Source organism: Musa acuminata, chromosome BXJ3-11, assembly GCF_036884655.1.
Source record: "Musa acuminata AAA Group cultivar baxijiao chromosome BXJ3-11, Cavendish_Baxijiao_AAA, whole genome shotgun sequence".
Lineage (NCBI taxonomy): Eukaryota > Viridiplantae > Streptophyta > Magnoliopsida > Zingiberales > Musaceae > Musa > Musa acuminata.
In genome coordinates this window covers 32,760,042-32,775,835 of record NC_088359.1, presented here as the reverse complement: position 1 = coordinate 32,775,835, position 15,794 = coordinate 32,760,042, and the positions used below count along the sequence as shown (strand labels likewise).

The 15,794-nt window shown below is 37.1% G+C and overlaps 1 protein-coding gene and 1 pseudogene across 1 annotated transcript; one reads left to right on the top strand and one right to left on the bottom strand.

Annotated features, from left to right (window-relative positions):
* The first annotated feature begins 457 nt into the window (after nucleotides 1-457).
* Nucleotides 458-3,020, top strand: LOC135653282 (protein XRI1-like; annotated as a pseudogene).
* An 8,495-nt stretch (nucleotides 3,021-11,515) lies between these two features.
* LOC103972513 (putative E3 ubiquitin-protein ligase XBAT35) lies at nucleotides 11,516-13,283 on the bottom strand. The gene is made up of 2 exons (XM_009386871.3): nucleotides 13,002-13,283; nucleotides 11,516-12,897 (listed from the first exon to the last, which is right to left on the bottom strand). The coding sequence occupies exon 2, from the start codon at nucleotides 12,672-12,674 to the stop codon at nucleotides 11,754-11,756; it is 921 nt and encodes a 306-aa protein (XP_009385146.2). The 5' UTR covers nucleotides 12,675-12,897; nucleotides 13,002-13,283; the 3' UTR covers nucleotides 11,516-11,753.
* Between the last annotated feature and the right edge of the window lie 2,511 nt (nucleotides 13,284-15,794).

The following is a 15,794-nucleotide window of genomic DNA, read 5'->3' as shown; positions in this document are numbered from 1 at the left end:
ACCTTGATACTCATATCAAAAGAATTTAGTTTTGAAGATGCTAGTTAGCTTGACTTTAAAAAAACAAAAAATCAGTCTTCATCCACTAATTATTTTTTTTGTAAAAAAATATTTTAAATATCAAGCCAACTATCCTGTCTTGTTGTTCAATATTTGTCAAACTATTCTTCGTACTGGTGTCGGACTCAATCAAATTAGCTGGGAATCAACCTCAACTGCAGCTGCTAAATTATTGGATCGGAGAACCTGTTAACCGAAGGAGCTCCGAGTCAAGGGAGGGTGGGGCGGTCAACAGTGTCGGTTCGCCAATCCCGGGTCGTGCCGGACTCAGACCTACTACAAGCCCAATCGTTTGATTGATTTTACGATATTGCCTTCCAGGAAAAGCTTTTCAAGGAAATAAATGGCATTAAATGTGAATTATTCTCACTCTAAGCCTTACGGTTTGTGTTTCTTTTTTGCCCTTTTAACATTACTCTCTTGTCCAATAACAGTCACTGTCGCAGAAAGACACAGATGCGAGGGGAGACGAGTGGCAGTGTCATGGCGCGACTCCCACTCAAGCCCAATTTGTACGATGATTATTTTTTGTTCCTTCTTTGCATAGATTGTGGTCTGCGTTGGATTCGAATGGTTTTGGATTTTGAAGGCTTGGAATTGGAGAATAATCGACTTCATGAGTCACAAGTGGGGTTTTCTGCCCTTTTTGTTTTGTTTTGTTTTTTATTAACTTGTATGTGATACTGTTTGATGGAACTTCAAGTCTGAGAACGTCGGGAAGTGATGTCTGATTTGGGGCGTTGGTGATTTCATTGAGGTTTCGGGTTTCCTTTTTTGTTTTATTTTTTGGCGATCTTTGAGTTCTTTCTTCTAATATTGTCTCTGTTAAAAGGATAATCTTTTGCAGTGATCTTTTCACAAGTATGGGAAGTTTGGATGTTCACAAATGGATTATGATTCATTCTTATTATTATTATGTTCTTATTCTGATTCGCTTTTCTTCCTCCTAAAGTTATATCTTGTATTTGTTTTGAATAACTATTTAGTCCCTACATATTTGGGTGCTGGAAATTTTCTTTAAAATTTGTCACCAAATTTAATGAATCTCGTCCCATTTGTATTAACTCTTATGATAATTTGAGTGTTATACCTTTTCTGTCATAGTTAACCTTGGGCGTCAAAGGAATTAGGTTTCTATTGGGAGACAAAAGGAATTAGTGTATATCATGGCATTGTCATTTGCCTTTGCACCTTGTTCAAAGAACTTTATTTTCTTTGACTATTTTTTCTCACTTGTAATGCTATTGTTTCTTCGTGTTCTTAGTAGCAGTGAAATATGGGAATGGCAAGGAGTCGAGTACTGTCTGCCCAGACATTCACAAAATGGTTTGTTGCTGGTATTGTTATATTCTCGAAGAGCCTGTCAAGGAGTTGTTTCTTACAGACTCTTAATTCCGCAGAATTCTCTCACTTATTCTGGGATGAAGTAAGCCAAAATGAGGATCATTTGTTTTGCAATCTGAACGAGCATACTCCCATAAAAAAATGTTCAAATCTGGGCCACCAAATTACTGATGTCAGAGGTAGGTCGCTTCTCTGCGGCACTTGGTGATTTTTTGAACTCTTCATAACTGGCGGGACATTTATTTTAGATGCCACCACCAAAGGGTTAGAGGAATGTAGGGAACCCCTGCAGCTTAAAAGGAGGCGCACACTGCAGTTCACATCTGATAGTACTGAGGTTGCAAATGAGCAAATGAACTCTGCTTTTTTGACATCTAAGGTCCATTTGTGTGAAGTCACCCTGCTGAGTAAACTGCATCATTACTTTTGTTGGCTTGTTTGTTTTTTTGGTACAGGTGATGGAGTGTTCAAATGGTGGAAGACGGGGTTTCAAAAAGCTTAGAGTGCAGTACTTTGGGCTTCTCTGGTTTGTAGTAATATAATGTTGTGTGAAGAAATGATACAATTTTCTATACAGTTATTTTAAGGCTGCATCTTTATTTTAGATGATAGGTCAGCCTTTAATTGTGGAGGGTTGGATCAGTCATCAGATGAGTGGCTAGCAGATTTCTTGAATGATAGCGAGATACAATGCAGCCCTGATGAAATGTCTGTCACGGCTCTTTTATCACTTTATTAGTCACCACGTTTTCTATTTTCACATGTGTCTTTATGCCATTATGTGGCTTCCTGCAGGAAGAATATTGTGGTCTTTCAACTAGTTGATGTTACGGGTCAGTAGAACATAGACTTTTGCATGTGCTTCAGACATTTCTTTGGTACTATTGATTTTAAAGTAATTTTATTATGTGCTTATCCTTTTCTCCAACTCTAACAAGTTCTTTACTCTGAAAACGAGCCTCTCTCATGAAAAGCTTCTTGTATCTGATCTGGCTATTTAGAGTACTACCATAATTCACCTTCCATGGAAACTGATATGGTGCCAGAGACTCCGGCTCCAGTGCATCTGAATGTTTTTCAAGGTATTCTTGGTACTTGACTCCACTCTTCTTGTTCTGTTGCATTTGCAATCTGTTGTTCGTGTACTCAATTAGTTTCCATAATCTCCCCATAATCAGTTTGTTTGTTGTCCTCTTCTCAGCCAGGCAAGAAGTCTTACGTTAAAATTCCAAGGAAGTTGAATACCTCAATTGCTTATCCTTTTGCTCTCATTGAACCTTGTGGAGTTCACAGTGATGTCACTTTGAATGACATAAATCAACGAATTCATGCTGCACCACCATCAAGATTGAAGCATAAGAAGCATGAGGATCCATCCATTTTTAATCCCACATCAGCTTTTTCTGGGAAGCCTGTAATTGTCAAAACAAAAGTTCGCACCGAAGGGGGACAATGTAGTATTACAGTCATGAGAACAAAAGGTTGAGTAAATAAGACTTCTTAAATATTTTGTCTCTAGCCTCATACAGATCACCTTATGATGATCTGCACATTGAGCTGTGGCTATATACTGTAGAGATACTAAGGCATTTGCAATCTTCTTGTGATGTTGAATACATGTTGGATTTTGTTCATTGAACTTATTTCTTTGGGTGGGCTTAAGCTATATGCCTCCAGGTGTTTAATGATATCTGTTACTCTGTTGTGCAGATGATGATAGGATAATTCTAAATTCCTAATGTCCTACATTTATCTATTTACATTTTTTTTTGTACTGTTTTAGTGAGTAAACTTTCCTTAGTTGATCATGGCATACATTGTCAAGAATATTGAATACTGTTGCGATTGGATTCGTGCAGAATTAATTGTCTTGTTTAAATGATACGTACTGCAGAAAATCTGATCATCGTGGTTTGCTGATATGTGGGCCTCTATTATCATCTGTTGTTCCAAATTCGTGAAGACAAATGTAGATTTGAATGCTACATATGGAACTCTTTGGTAAATTTTACTAGCTCATCTTAATCCAAGGTCATTCAGATTCATCTGCACTGAAAATTTTACTAGGTTGTACTCATCACTGTCTGCTTAAGATGATGTTCTTAAGCCACTGGTAGAAATGGGATAACACTTTCACTGACATGAATATTGTCTATTGACATTATTGATAGTAAATATATCTGGTTTTGCTGAAATTGAGTGAAAGCTAACTAGGTGTGTAATAATCAGCTGGTGCATGGACTATTGTGCAGTTTTCTTGATACTGCTATATTGTCCATGCTAAGGCCTAGTATTACTATATCATACATAATCTCACTGATTGTCATCATTTTCTAATGCTTTTGCTGTGCTGATAAATTTTACATTTGTCTTATTTTTAAGGAGTATGGGCAGTTTCCTGGAGGTTATACACTGGCAGAGTAATTGGGGTATTGACTGCTTCATTGTAGTGGATACTTCAGTCTATCTTTAGCTTTATTTAAAAAGTTCATCTACTAGCATGATCTTGGACAGATTCAGCTTAAATCTTCATCAAGCCAATCTGAGTCTAGGTTTGGCTTTTTGTGAATTTATAATAATAAAAACAACAACAACAACAACAACAACAACAACAAAATTATTTGTCATTATTGAGTTGTTTTCAGATAGAGTTCTCTTTACATGAGGTTTTGTGTGATTACACATTTTCTGAAAAGAAAATTCTTTTCATAGGTTTAGCTAGGATTTTGTAATACCCCAAATGTAATTCGAGGACCTAATTCTACGTATAAAAATTACAGGGGCTAAACTGAAAAATGGTTAAGAGAAGGGTTTTCACCCCCTCGCTTCCCACCACCTCTCAGCTGCCTTTCTCACAAGTAAAAGAGGCACTGCATGGGAGCGTGAGGTAGAGAAAGAAACTGGAAAGGGAAAGAAAAGAAGAAGAAGGGAAGGAAGAAAGAAATGAAGAAGAGGAAGGAGAAAGAGAGAGGCCTCGGCTCAGAGAAGAAGAGAAGGGAGAAAGAAGAAGAAAGAAAAAAAAAAAGGAAAACAGAACAGAAGAGGAGGGGAAAAGAGAGAGAAAGAAGAAGGAAAGATAAGAAGAAGAGACGGCAGAAAGAAGAACAAGAAAAAAAAAGAAAACAGAACAGAAGAGGAGGAGAAGAACAGAACAAGAAGGGAAAAGAGGGAAGGAGATGGAGAAGGAAAGATAAGAAGAAAAGGGGAGGAGGAAAGGAAGATAAAATGAAAATTAGAAGAGGAGGGAGAAGGAAGAGAGAGGAGAGGAAAGGAAGACAAAAAAAGAAAGAAAAATAGAATTCGAGCAGAGGAGAAAGAAATACAGAGGAAGGAAGTGAGAAGTGATCTGCATCAGAGATAAGAAAACAAGAGAAAAGAGAAAGAAAATAGGAGAAAATTAAGAGCAAATTGTATTGAGGATTTGGTTTGATATCAACTGAATTCAGATCAAGTTTAGGAAAATTATATGTGATATGATTTTGAATTATCTTGTATTCTTATCAATTAGATTTGTGTTTTGGATTATAGATTATTGAATATTAATGTTCTTAGTTAATTTGATATTTGTATGGCGAAGGAAAAAAAAGAATGAAAAATGGTGATGTTGGAAAAATAAGGAAATAAAAGGAGGCACTGAAATTATATGATTATGTCGAGGTTATGCGATTAGGGAAAGTATCCGATGACTTTGTCTAGTCTGTTTTCCAAAATATTAATGCATGTGTTTGAAATTTGTTGATGCATATGATTTACATAAATTATGACATTTTATTATTTACAGGCATTACAAAAGGGTGTCTATATTGATGATTTGGAAAAGCATATGGTTTAAAATTTAAATAGTTATTTGTTATCTGATTCATATGAAAATAACTGTTCAACATTATATTTGAAAAAAATTGAAAAATATGTGAGTATTGTTAGTTTTAAATGATATATGATTGCATTAGTTTTGAAATGATATGCTAAAAGACTTGTTAAAACTCTTAGTTTTGTAAAAAAATCATTGATATATTATTTTTAGTAACATTACAGTTGTTTGGTCAGCATGATTATGATCTGGACCCTTCCAATAGGGGTTATACGTTGTAATATATTTCTAAAACTAGTTTCTTCTAGGCCCTGACACAAGGATATATGTGTTACTTATACCATAGGGGTTAAACATGATTCTAAGGCCTTGTCTGATACTACTACGACTTATGTTCTGACATGTACACCTTAGCTATATTTGTGTTTATGAATTCTTAACCATATTTATATGAATGATTTCTTTGCACTACAATGTTTTATACTCTGCTATGTGACATTAGCTATACTTATGTTTTTATTATGAAAATGTATTTAAATGTATCTTGATTCAAAAGGTATCATAAACATTGTATGCGATTTGAAATGCATATTTGTTATTATGAAAAGTATTCAATTATTTTATGTTAACAAGTCATGATTTTGAAATGCATATAAAGTTTAAGTTTTTATAAATTGTATGAGCATAAAGAAAGTATTTGATATACATGCATATTTCGAAGGCATGTGCTGAATTCATAAATAATTCATGTGTTTTTAAGAAAATATTTATTTATAATAAGTTTTGACTAGCATGTGAGTCACAGTGTTTACTAAGTTGTGGTTTGCTCATATGATTACCCCTCAATTTTTCAGGGTGGCATAGCGGAAGCATGGTGGATCGTTTATTGATTGAATTATGTAGTTAATCTATTTAAATAGAAATGAATATCCTGTGGGGGAATTGATTATTGATTGACTTATATAATAAATGTTCTATGAAAATTATCTGTTTTGGTTTTTGGCCTTACATTCATATAGGGAACTTATAGGATTGCAACGCTGTATCGTCCCTAGCTTTCTGCTCGGTTGGGGGCATTGCAGATTTAGTAATTATATAAATAAAGGCATATTGTGATACAATAGTAATTTAATATCAAGAGTTGGTAGTGTTGTGGATTATTACATGTGGTAGGATTAGTCTAGTACTAACAATTTGGGCTAAAGCATTTTTAGTCACATGTTTTTACTCAGTATATCCAAATCTTTTGTCTAGTAGGCTATCGGCCGGGTTTTGACTAGTATTAGAGTGGATATATTACTTCATGTGATGAGTGAATCATTCTAGAAAAGGACTGTTCATGGGTGGTGCCATAGGCAAGAGGGGCATCATGGTGTGGAGTCACTATTCGGTGGCAATGGTGTAGAGTCACCATTGCCACCTAATAGGGAGTCATTCTATATCGTGTTAAGTTTTTGAATTGGTGAAAATTGTTATACATATGGTGGATTGGATTAGTATAAGTATCTAGACAAGTCTACTATTTATAACTTGAATCAAACATTTTGGGTCATGTAGTTGTAGACCTAGTATATGCAATTTAATGATCGCTAGGTTTATGGCCAGACTACCCAAATATATAGCTGGGTTGAAAATTTGAAGCTGAAGTTTTGTTGGACATTGATCATATTATGTCTTGTATTCAGTGTATTACTCTTGTTTTCTGTTCTCTTAATTCTCCACCATCTATGTACTCTATGCATGATTGTATTACTATGAGAAGTGGTGGCCCAACCATTGAATCCAAGGTTCCTCCCAATAAAACCATAAGTATCCCAAACCCATGCTGTATTTGTTGGGATTATATCATTCAATCTCATCGAGAATATATGAAAGACTATCTTCATGGCTAAGCCTTCTATATTGGCTGGTACTAATCAGGGTTGAAAAGAAATAAAAAGAACAATAGCAAAAATAATATTTACTTTAAGAAAAGATCCTAACCTTCTCCAGTCCAATCTGAACCCTCTATGAATTAATATTCTAGCCCATCCTTTGTACTCTCCTCGTCCTCACTTTTTCATGGATGAGACTCTTTGATGAATAATTAGTTGATGAAGATCACTTTAAGAATCTGTCAAAACTCTTCATCCTCTTAGAAGTCATTTGTTTCATCAAAAGTGAAATTAACTGGCAACTTCTGTCAAGGAAATCAATTTTGAAGTTGTATGAGGTTTCTAGATGTTTAAGTCTTATCCTTAGTCATACAATAAGTCACAGAAGTCAATTTTATGTTGGTTTGGTTGGATCAACTGCATTTGGTTCTTTTGCATTTTGTTGGCTGTTCTAAAAACCTTTTGAGTTGCATTGTGTAGCATGTCGGTAAGCATATATTTTTTTTATTGTGTTACAATATCTTAATCCAGATTATATGAGTTGTTGACCTGGTTCATGGAAGATAATGAGGACATGATTCGATATAGCAGCAATCATTGATGCAAAATTGGTTCAGGTCATTCCTAGTCTAGGCTTGTCTAAATGTAGAATTGAGAATGTTGAATTTAGGTAATTTTTTGGATATTATTATTGTCATTTTTTAAATTGGTATTCTATGGTTTTCTGCAGTCCTATTTTAATTTCATTGAAACTAAGGGCTTCCTCTAGGCCACTAGGATTTGAGTTTGGGGAATTTTACTAGTCTTTTATGTTGGTGGATTGTATGAACAGAATACCATTGTCAGTAAAAATATCATGGGTTGCACACAGCTGCTTCTTAAGAATGGAGAACAAGGAATTTCCAATCCAAGGAAGGGTTGAGCATGTGGTAGTCTTAATTTGAACTACCTAAAGGAACTGGGCGTAGACTAATTGATGTTGGGGTTGTGTTGGAGGTTGGATGCTAACATGGTATTTGTTTCTTGAAGAGGCTGATTCCATCTCTGAGTTTGATTGGATATAGCATTTTGATTCTGCACTGTCATGGCATAATCGGTTTGCTGATGATGAATGACTCGACCTTGTTACTGACTGATTTTTGCTTGCTTCTAGTGTTCTTTTGATTTCTAAGTTCTACAGATGTATGTTTTCAGTGCCTAAGGAACTAGTACCTGTAAGTTTGGTGCCTTTGTTTCATATATCTAGTACTTTTGACTTTCATCATCACTTGTAGCACAGAAGTTGCAGTACTGACGCTTTGGATGTAGTGATTAGTTATTGTTTGAGAGAGTTATGAAGAACATTTTCTCTCTTTACAAACTAGTATACAAAATCTGTTGTATTTTTTGGTTTTATGTACGATTTACACTTGTCTATTTTATTTTCCTAGTTTTTCTGACTCATCATAATTTCACCTACTACAGTTATGTATGATCATGGTTAAGGATAAAATATACTCCTGGATCCAATTTGGTACTAGTCATAAGATTTAGTCTCTGATTAGATAACCAAATCAGACAAAACCAGCTGCACATGGCATTATCAGTCATTAATTGGATGGAACAGTGGGATCAATGGGAAATCAAATGGGATTAATTACAAAGTTGCACAAGATTGACCATGAGTTGGGCAGAATTGGCAATATTGATACCTTTGAATAATCAGATGTTTGAGGTTGGACTGTATCTGCCAGATCCAGATTCTGTGAACCTTAAGAATGAGAGAAGAAATGATGAATTAGTAGGTGATGTTTCTTGGCGAAAATGCAGCATTAAATTACTAGTTTGTAGATTATTTTATAATTCTGCTAACTTGTTCTGTAAATTATCTGAATTGGATGAGTGTGTCAAATTTGAACTTATTACCGTCATTTAAATTTTCTTGTCAATTGTTTTCCTACTACTGCAATTTCCTCTCTAGAATAAGAGTAAATATTTACTTTGTGCTATTTTAGAGATGAGAATTATAAACTTGCTTGTATCTAGTGCTGCCTTTCTACCATATTCTGGACAATTTTTCCGCATTATGGTTTTGCAAGTGCAACCTGCTTTGTGCTGAATTATAAGTTTTCCATGCACTGCACTGTTTGACTATTGCAGCCCATGATATTAGAGGTTGATGTGAATAGGTACCACATGCTTCACAAAACATCATATTTCTTCATGGCTTAAGACTAATTCTAACTGCAAAAAGACTTTAACGGCATATTGTGATATTCCTCATTTGAGGTCCTCTTGCAGGTCACTGCTGAGTCCAGTTTGCAGATGTTGTTGTTTGTTGGGAAGAGGACATTTTTGCAGATGTTCTCTTGTCACTTGAACTCGAAATAGTACTTGTTCTTTTACCTTGAAGTTAAGAACCGGGGCACAAGCTTACCTGCATTGTTTATTATGCAGGTAAAGAAATTCTATCTAGGGCAATGCTGATTGATCTATCCAGGTTTCCTCTTGTTCTTGTTTCCTCCTAGCACTATTACTTGTTTCCTCATTCAGTTTTCTTGTAATGACAGATTAGAACCACCAAAATGATCTTGTCCCATCTTGTCCTGCATTTGGATCAATCTTCAACTCATCATGATTGCCATACTTGGTATGCATTTACTTCAGTAGGTCTTGTTCTCTCTGCATTCAAGATTCAAGTACCAAATATGGATCATTGGATCATGATTTGACAATGTGGATTGGTGACTGGTTTAAGGGGTATGTATAAATAATTCTTGAATTTGAATGATAAAGGGCTCTTTCAAGTGGGATACAAGAATTATCATTTCTCTCTTTGTCATCTCTCATTCTCAATTAATAATTCTAATCTTTCTGATGAAAAGTGGTCAAATACCTTAAAGCAACCCTTCTCTTTTTCTACTAACCCTAGTAACACTTGTTGTCGATCTAACTTGTATTTCAGATCTTCTATTGTTTGTTTAGTTGTAACATTCAATATTTATGACAGATTCACTGGAAAGGTGTAATTTAGTTATCTTTCTGGTAAATTTGAACTCTTCGATCTCTAGGGAACTTTTCCTAACTCCATATCTCATCGTTTGAAACTAAAATGTTCTTTAGTTAGTCAGTAATCTGAGGTTTCTTTATCAGATTAAATTTGCAGTGCTAGCATATCAGGCTTAATGCTTGGTGGTATGCATTCTCCACATTAATCGCCAAATTCCAGTGTTTTTTTTGTTTCTAAGCTAGCATCTTCTTTTGTTTCTGATGAATACATAAATTTTTTGTTTATAATTCATGAGGAGTCGGTGCATTCTGGTAATGTCAAAAGCTAGCGTGGTTCTGGTTTATAAGTATAGCTCCTTTGTTTTTCTGATTAATTTTGACTACTACTTTCGCATGTGCAATATTCAAGTGTTGTTCTTGCGTTGGCTTTGCATCGAGTGAACTTTGAATTCTTAATTCCAAATTAAAGAAAGGGCTAGTGTTTTTATTACTGGAGATTGGTTTATCATTACTAGAGTTTGGTTATGTGCGTTCTACAAAATCTCGATGGATAATCTTACTTGAGAGTGGCCATGTCATTTGTTTTTTTGGTTTTGTAAAAGAAATCAACCTCAAGCCTGGTGATGCGGATTAGTGCAACCCTGAATTCTATATAATCTTCCGGTTGGTATCTCCACTGTGGAATGGAACGTTCGATTGTAGCCTTCTTTTCCTGGATGACTCGTCTTCGTGGTGCACTCTTGAGGAATACCAAGAAGGTACGTACGCTAATGTATGTTGTCGTTTGGAGTACGCTAATGTATGTTGTCGTTTGGAGCACTGCAAGTGTAGGATCTTTGTCGGCTTGGGCATTGTCTGTTGTACCGGCAAACCAAACTTGCCATGTGGGATAACAAAGCACGGTTGTTATCGGAGACGTGCAGAGTCGTATCGAAGAACGCCATCTCGATCATAAGGTCGAACGGGAGAAGTACATAATACTAGTGCTTTTGCAAGAAACTACTTACTCTATCCTCGTATCATTATTAAATGTGCCAATTTTTTTGATCAACTCGCTTCCCAAAATGAACTCGGATTCTCTTCTGCATTATAACCTAGCGATCGGTGCAATGGTTGCTGGTGAAAAGGATATGCAGTAGAAGATAGTATAATTGACGTGTGAGGATGGAAAAGAGAAAGTAGTAGTAGACGCCCAAATAAGGAAAACGATGGATGAATGACAAGTGGGGCATATTAGATCACTTGCACCTTCTAAAAGGGTACAAAGAAAGGATGCAAATAAAATGTAATTGTCGAAATATGAAAGAACTTCAGTATACAAATTCCTCGGTGGTGGTTTGGTACTCTATCATCAGTCTCTGTAGTGGTTCGATAAAAGAAAGAGAGCATTTTGAATATGGCAATTGATGAGATCTCTGTACGAGGAAGACAACGCAGAAACACAAATATAAAATTTGTCTATCAAAATGGACATACATTAGATAATTTGGAACTTGCTGATGAGCCAGCCAGTCAGTAGTCTCTCTACCATCGGACGAGCATATCCAGAAATCTAGTTCGGCATCAATAATGTCCTCTTTAATGATTAATCACTCGTCATGCAATGTTTTCTTCAGAAAGATCAAATAACGAGCGGTGGCGGTGGCCAGAGCCGGAGAATGGAAGGTGGCACGGCACTAGTAGATGTCAAGGATTTCGAGGATGTGGCCATTGCAGAGAGGGCAGTTGCCACGGCTGACCCACAGCTCCCGCGAGCAAAGCCGGCAGAAGGTGTGGCCGCACGGTATGAACGCCGCCCCTTTGTGTCGCACCATGCATACGCAGCACATGTACGACACCCCTCCGCTGCCCTTCATCTCGTCCTCCGCCACCACCTCCTCGTCCACTGCCGCTGCGACCAACGATAGCCCCTCCTGTCCGCTTCCTTCCCATTGTCTGTCCGTCTGCTCCAGTAACGCCAATAGGGACACCCTCGCCGACTGCTGCTCCTCCGCCGCCGGCACTGCCTCTGGCGAGGATGACCCGGCGGCGCCCACAGGATTGGAGTTTTCACTGCCATTGATTTCTTCACTTTCTCCTTCGTTGGTTAAAGGTAGCTCCACAGGCGTTGTGGTCGCAGTCGCAGTCGCAGCCGTCGCCGCCACGGCGGTGGATTCTGAGGCGGCAAAGTCGGGATTCCCAACGGAGACTGAAAGGGCCAGGACGGGGTTGGGGCGAGTGGAGATGACTAGCTCGGTTGCCGAGACCGGTTGGAGGTCGCCGGGTGTCGCTGCTCCCAAGGCCACGCCGTCGCCGTGACGGAGGAGGTCCCTTAGCGACTTCCATGTGTCGCCGTTACTGGAGTTCCTGTCCGCCGCGTTTCCATTCGCCGCGCGATCCTGCTGGATGATCTCGAGCAGCGTCCTTCCCGCGGCGGAGTCCTCCCTCTTCTCGCCCGCGATAATCGATCGCAGAGTCAGCGAGTCGCGGCCCCGGCGGCGAGAAACACGCACATCGTCCTCCTCCCGGACCTTGAGGAGGTCCTCGAGTTTGGAGGAATCGGTGACAGATAACTGCTCCGGGAGCGTCACGCTTCGCCGCAGCTCCCTGCCCTCCATATCAAGATCCGATCTTTGCAACAAAACTCTCCAAAAAGTTGTGGCCTTTGAAACGATGATGTCCAGCAATTCAAAATCTACAACAAAAAGCCAGCGATCGAGCTCGAGAACCGGGAATCGATGAGTCTGGATCTATAAAGACCGTATGTGTGCCGATTCAGTCTACAAGCGAAGAATTCCGACGTCGATGGTTCGTTGAGAAGAAGTGCCAAAGAAATCCGTCCTTTCAACATCCAACAGAAGAAAACGACAACAACAGAGATCAAGAAGGACGAAAGGAAACAAAAGAAGGGATGAGAGTGAGAGAAAGAAAGGGGAAGTTCGAACCTCTCTGTCCGAAGAAGAAGAAGAGAGAGAGAGAGAGAGAGAGAGAGAGAGAGGAGATGAGATAATATGAAGTGGCGCTCTTGGGATCGGCGTCGACCGATCCAAGAGCGGCTCTGGCCCCTCTCCTCCTGTCTCCAGCCGTCGCCTTCCGCCTCCTCCTCCCTATCTCATTCGGCTTTCTACCTCGTTCTAAATCCTACGGCGAGAGAGAAGACAGAGACGTACGCCATTGGCCATTCCTCCCTCTCCTCACTCTGCGGATGGTGGTGGAGACAGTTGTCGGGAACGGGAATGGGTCTTCCGCTTTGACTTATTTTGTCCTCCCATCGATCCATCGCTAAAATGACTCATATGTCCTACTAGACAAGTTTTTTTTATTAAACAAGAAAAATGTGTGAGGAAGACACGATTCAAATCCAAAATCTTACGATATATTACTAAAATTTTATGATGTAAATTATAATAAATTATTCTATCATCATATATCATGGCCGATATCTCTCGCAACTCTAGTTCACAAACTTGTTTGTCCAGCCATATGTTGATGTTGAGAACATGCTATAAACTTAATATATTAAGTTATTAATTAGCTTTAAAATGGGTTGAGACTATATCATTGTCGACTGATTTTAGGGTTGTTTTAAGTTCTTACTCATGGTGGTACTAAGCTTACTCGTCCTTAGGATGATGACATCGTATTGTCTAGGTGATGGTACCATCGACATATATGGATAGTGTTATCAATATCTTATTTTAAGTTCTCCTACAAATTTAGTTCATTGTATCATTTTAAATTTAAGTTGTACGAGTTTATAAGTTGTTTGAGATTACATGATATTATTGACATTTCAAAGTTATTATCTATATTTTAGTCTTTCACGCTTTGTTTAAATATTGATAAAAAAAAGCAATCTTAAAATTTTTAGCTTAAAAATATATCTGACTTTTTATAATATTGTAGGTGATCATTAGATTAAGAGCATAGTAAATATAGAGAAGGATTATGCACATCATTTGACCCTTGATGGACTATAAAATCACACATTGAACTGAGAATACATAGTAATCACTTGTCGAGTTAGCTTTTTAGTCAACGTTGCATGGCTTGACAAATCATTATGTCTTGTCTTATTTGAATAATTACATCAGGGTTACTATTTAAAAAGCACTGAATAATTACATCAGGGTTACTAATTTACTTGACCTTCACCCGTATGATATTCACAAATTTTATTTTCTTAATCAATGTTGCTAATTACTAGTACTCTACAAGTCAATCATCAGGATTGATCCGTGTGATACATTGTACAATCTCTTTTAGTTATTATTATGATATTTTCTTACTTTATATTAGAAGATGAATATATTGTGATATCCTTGAATCTGTACAATGAGAATTGGATTATGATAATGAGACCAATTCGTCTTCGACCTAAAATATTCTCGATCATAGGTTACTTGAGAGGGACATTGAGATAATCGAACAGACTGATATGTTATATATATATCTATATGATGAAGGTAGTTGATCTCATAGTTGCTTGTGTGGAGACACTAAGGATATAGTGCATGTGCTCATTGGAGAATGAGTTTACTGAATGATCCGCTTACGAAATATTTGATGGTTAATGATACCTCATAGTAATTTCATAGTTCCAATTATATATTTGGTCCTTAGACTTGAGACATCAATAATACCTTATTTGAGTACTTCATTATTTGATATCAGATTTATAGATCTGAAATTTTCAAATCTAGCACAACCGATCATTAGGAATGACAATCAACCTTACAAAGGTAATTGAGTATCAATAGAGGATCATCCACTTTTAATATCATAAAAAAAAATCTAATGTGTTCTTACTCAAGAAAATCCTTAGTCAAGATTAATCGGATAGTGATGAATTTGATAAGCGTGAGATTCGGATTGAGAGAGTTCTTTAATGAGCAGTTACACATATCCCCAATATCCTCACACGAGCGACTATGAGATCAACTGCCTCTATCATATGGATGGATATATAACATACCAGTTTGTCCAATTATTTTGATGCCCGAATAAGTTTTATGGCGGAGCAATACGGGTGTTATTCCTACCCACATTAAGAGTTATCGTGAGCAATATAATTTTGGACATGAGTTCCACTATAACTTTATGCAGGTGCTGCACAAAATCTTTAGTGTCTTCTATCAATCGATTAACTTGGGACTAAACCTTATCAATCTTAGATTTTGACTCATCTTGCAAATTCTCTAACTACGATATCTTTTGTTGGCCTTGGTAGATTTCCTCTAGACTCGCTTTGAGAATATTAATGTAGGTTTTTGTAATTGTAAACCTCTTCTTATAGCTTCTCTTTTTGATTGATACTTCGGATTGTGCTTCTTTTGCTCACGGAAAATAGCCAACTTCTCACTCGTCATTTTTGTTATCACACTCCTCTTAAGCAGCTCTAATAACCTAAGAGTGAGCTTGCACTTGTAATCTATCTATGACTACTTGGGCTAATAGTTTAGCTCATCTAATCTTACTTGATTCACCATGATATTTCACTATAATAAGATTGTAAACTTTCGTTGTTTGCTCCAATTGCTTGTCGACTCTAATACCAAAATATCACGGACTTAACTGAAATTGCTTAAGTCGTGAGGCATCTTTGCATTCTCCGTCCATATAAGATCATCCTAGTTACAACTTCTCTTATGTCCCCGAGAACCTATAAAAGAGAAAATTAATTAGTTCCAAAAATAAATGATAAACAAGTCTTAACATCTCGCAAAGAGGATAACTTT

Excerpts from the sequence above, each read along its gene's own strand:
- LOC103972513 (XM_009386871.3), bottom strand. The coding sequence starts at position 12,674 with ATGGAGGGCAGGGAGCTGCGGCGAAGCGTGACGCTCCCGGAGCAGTTA.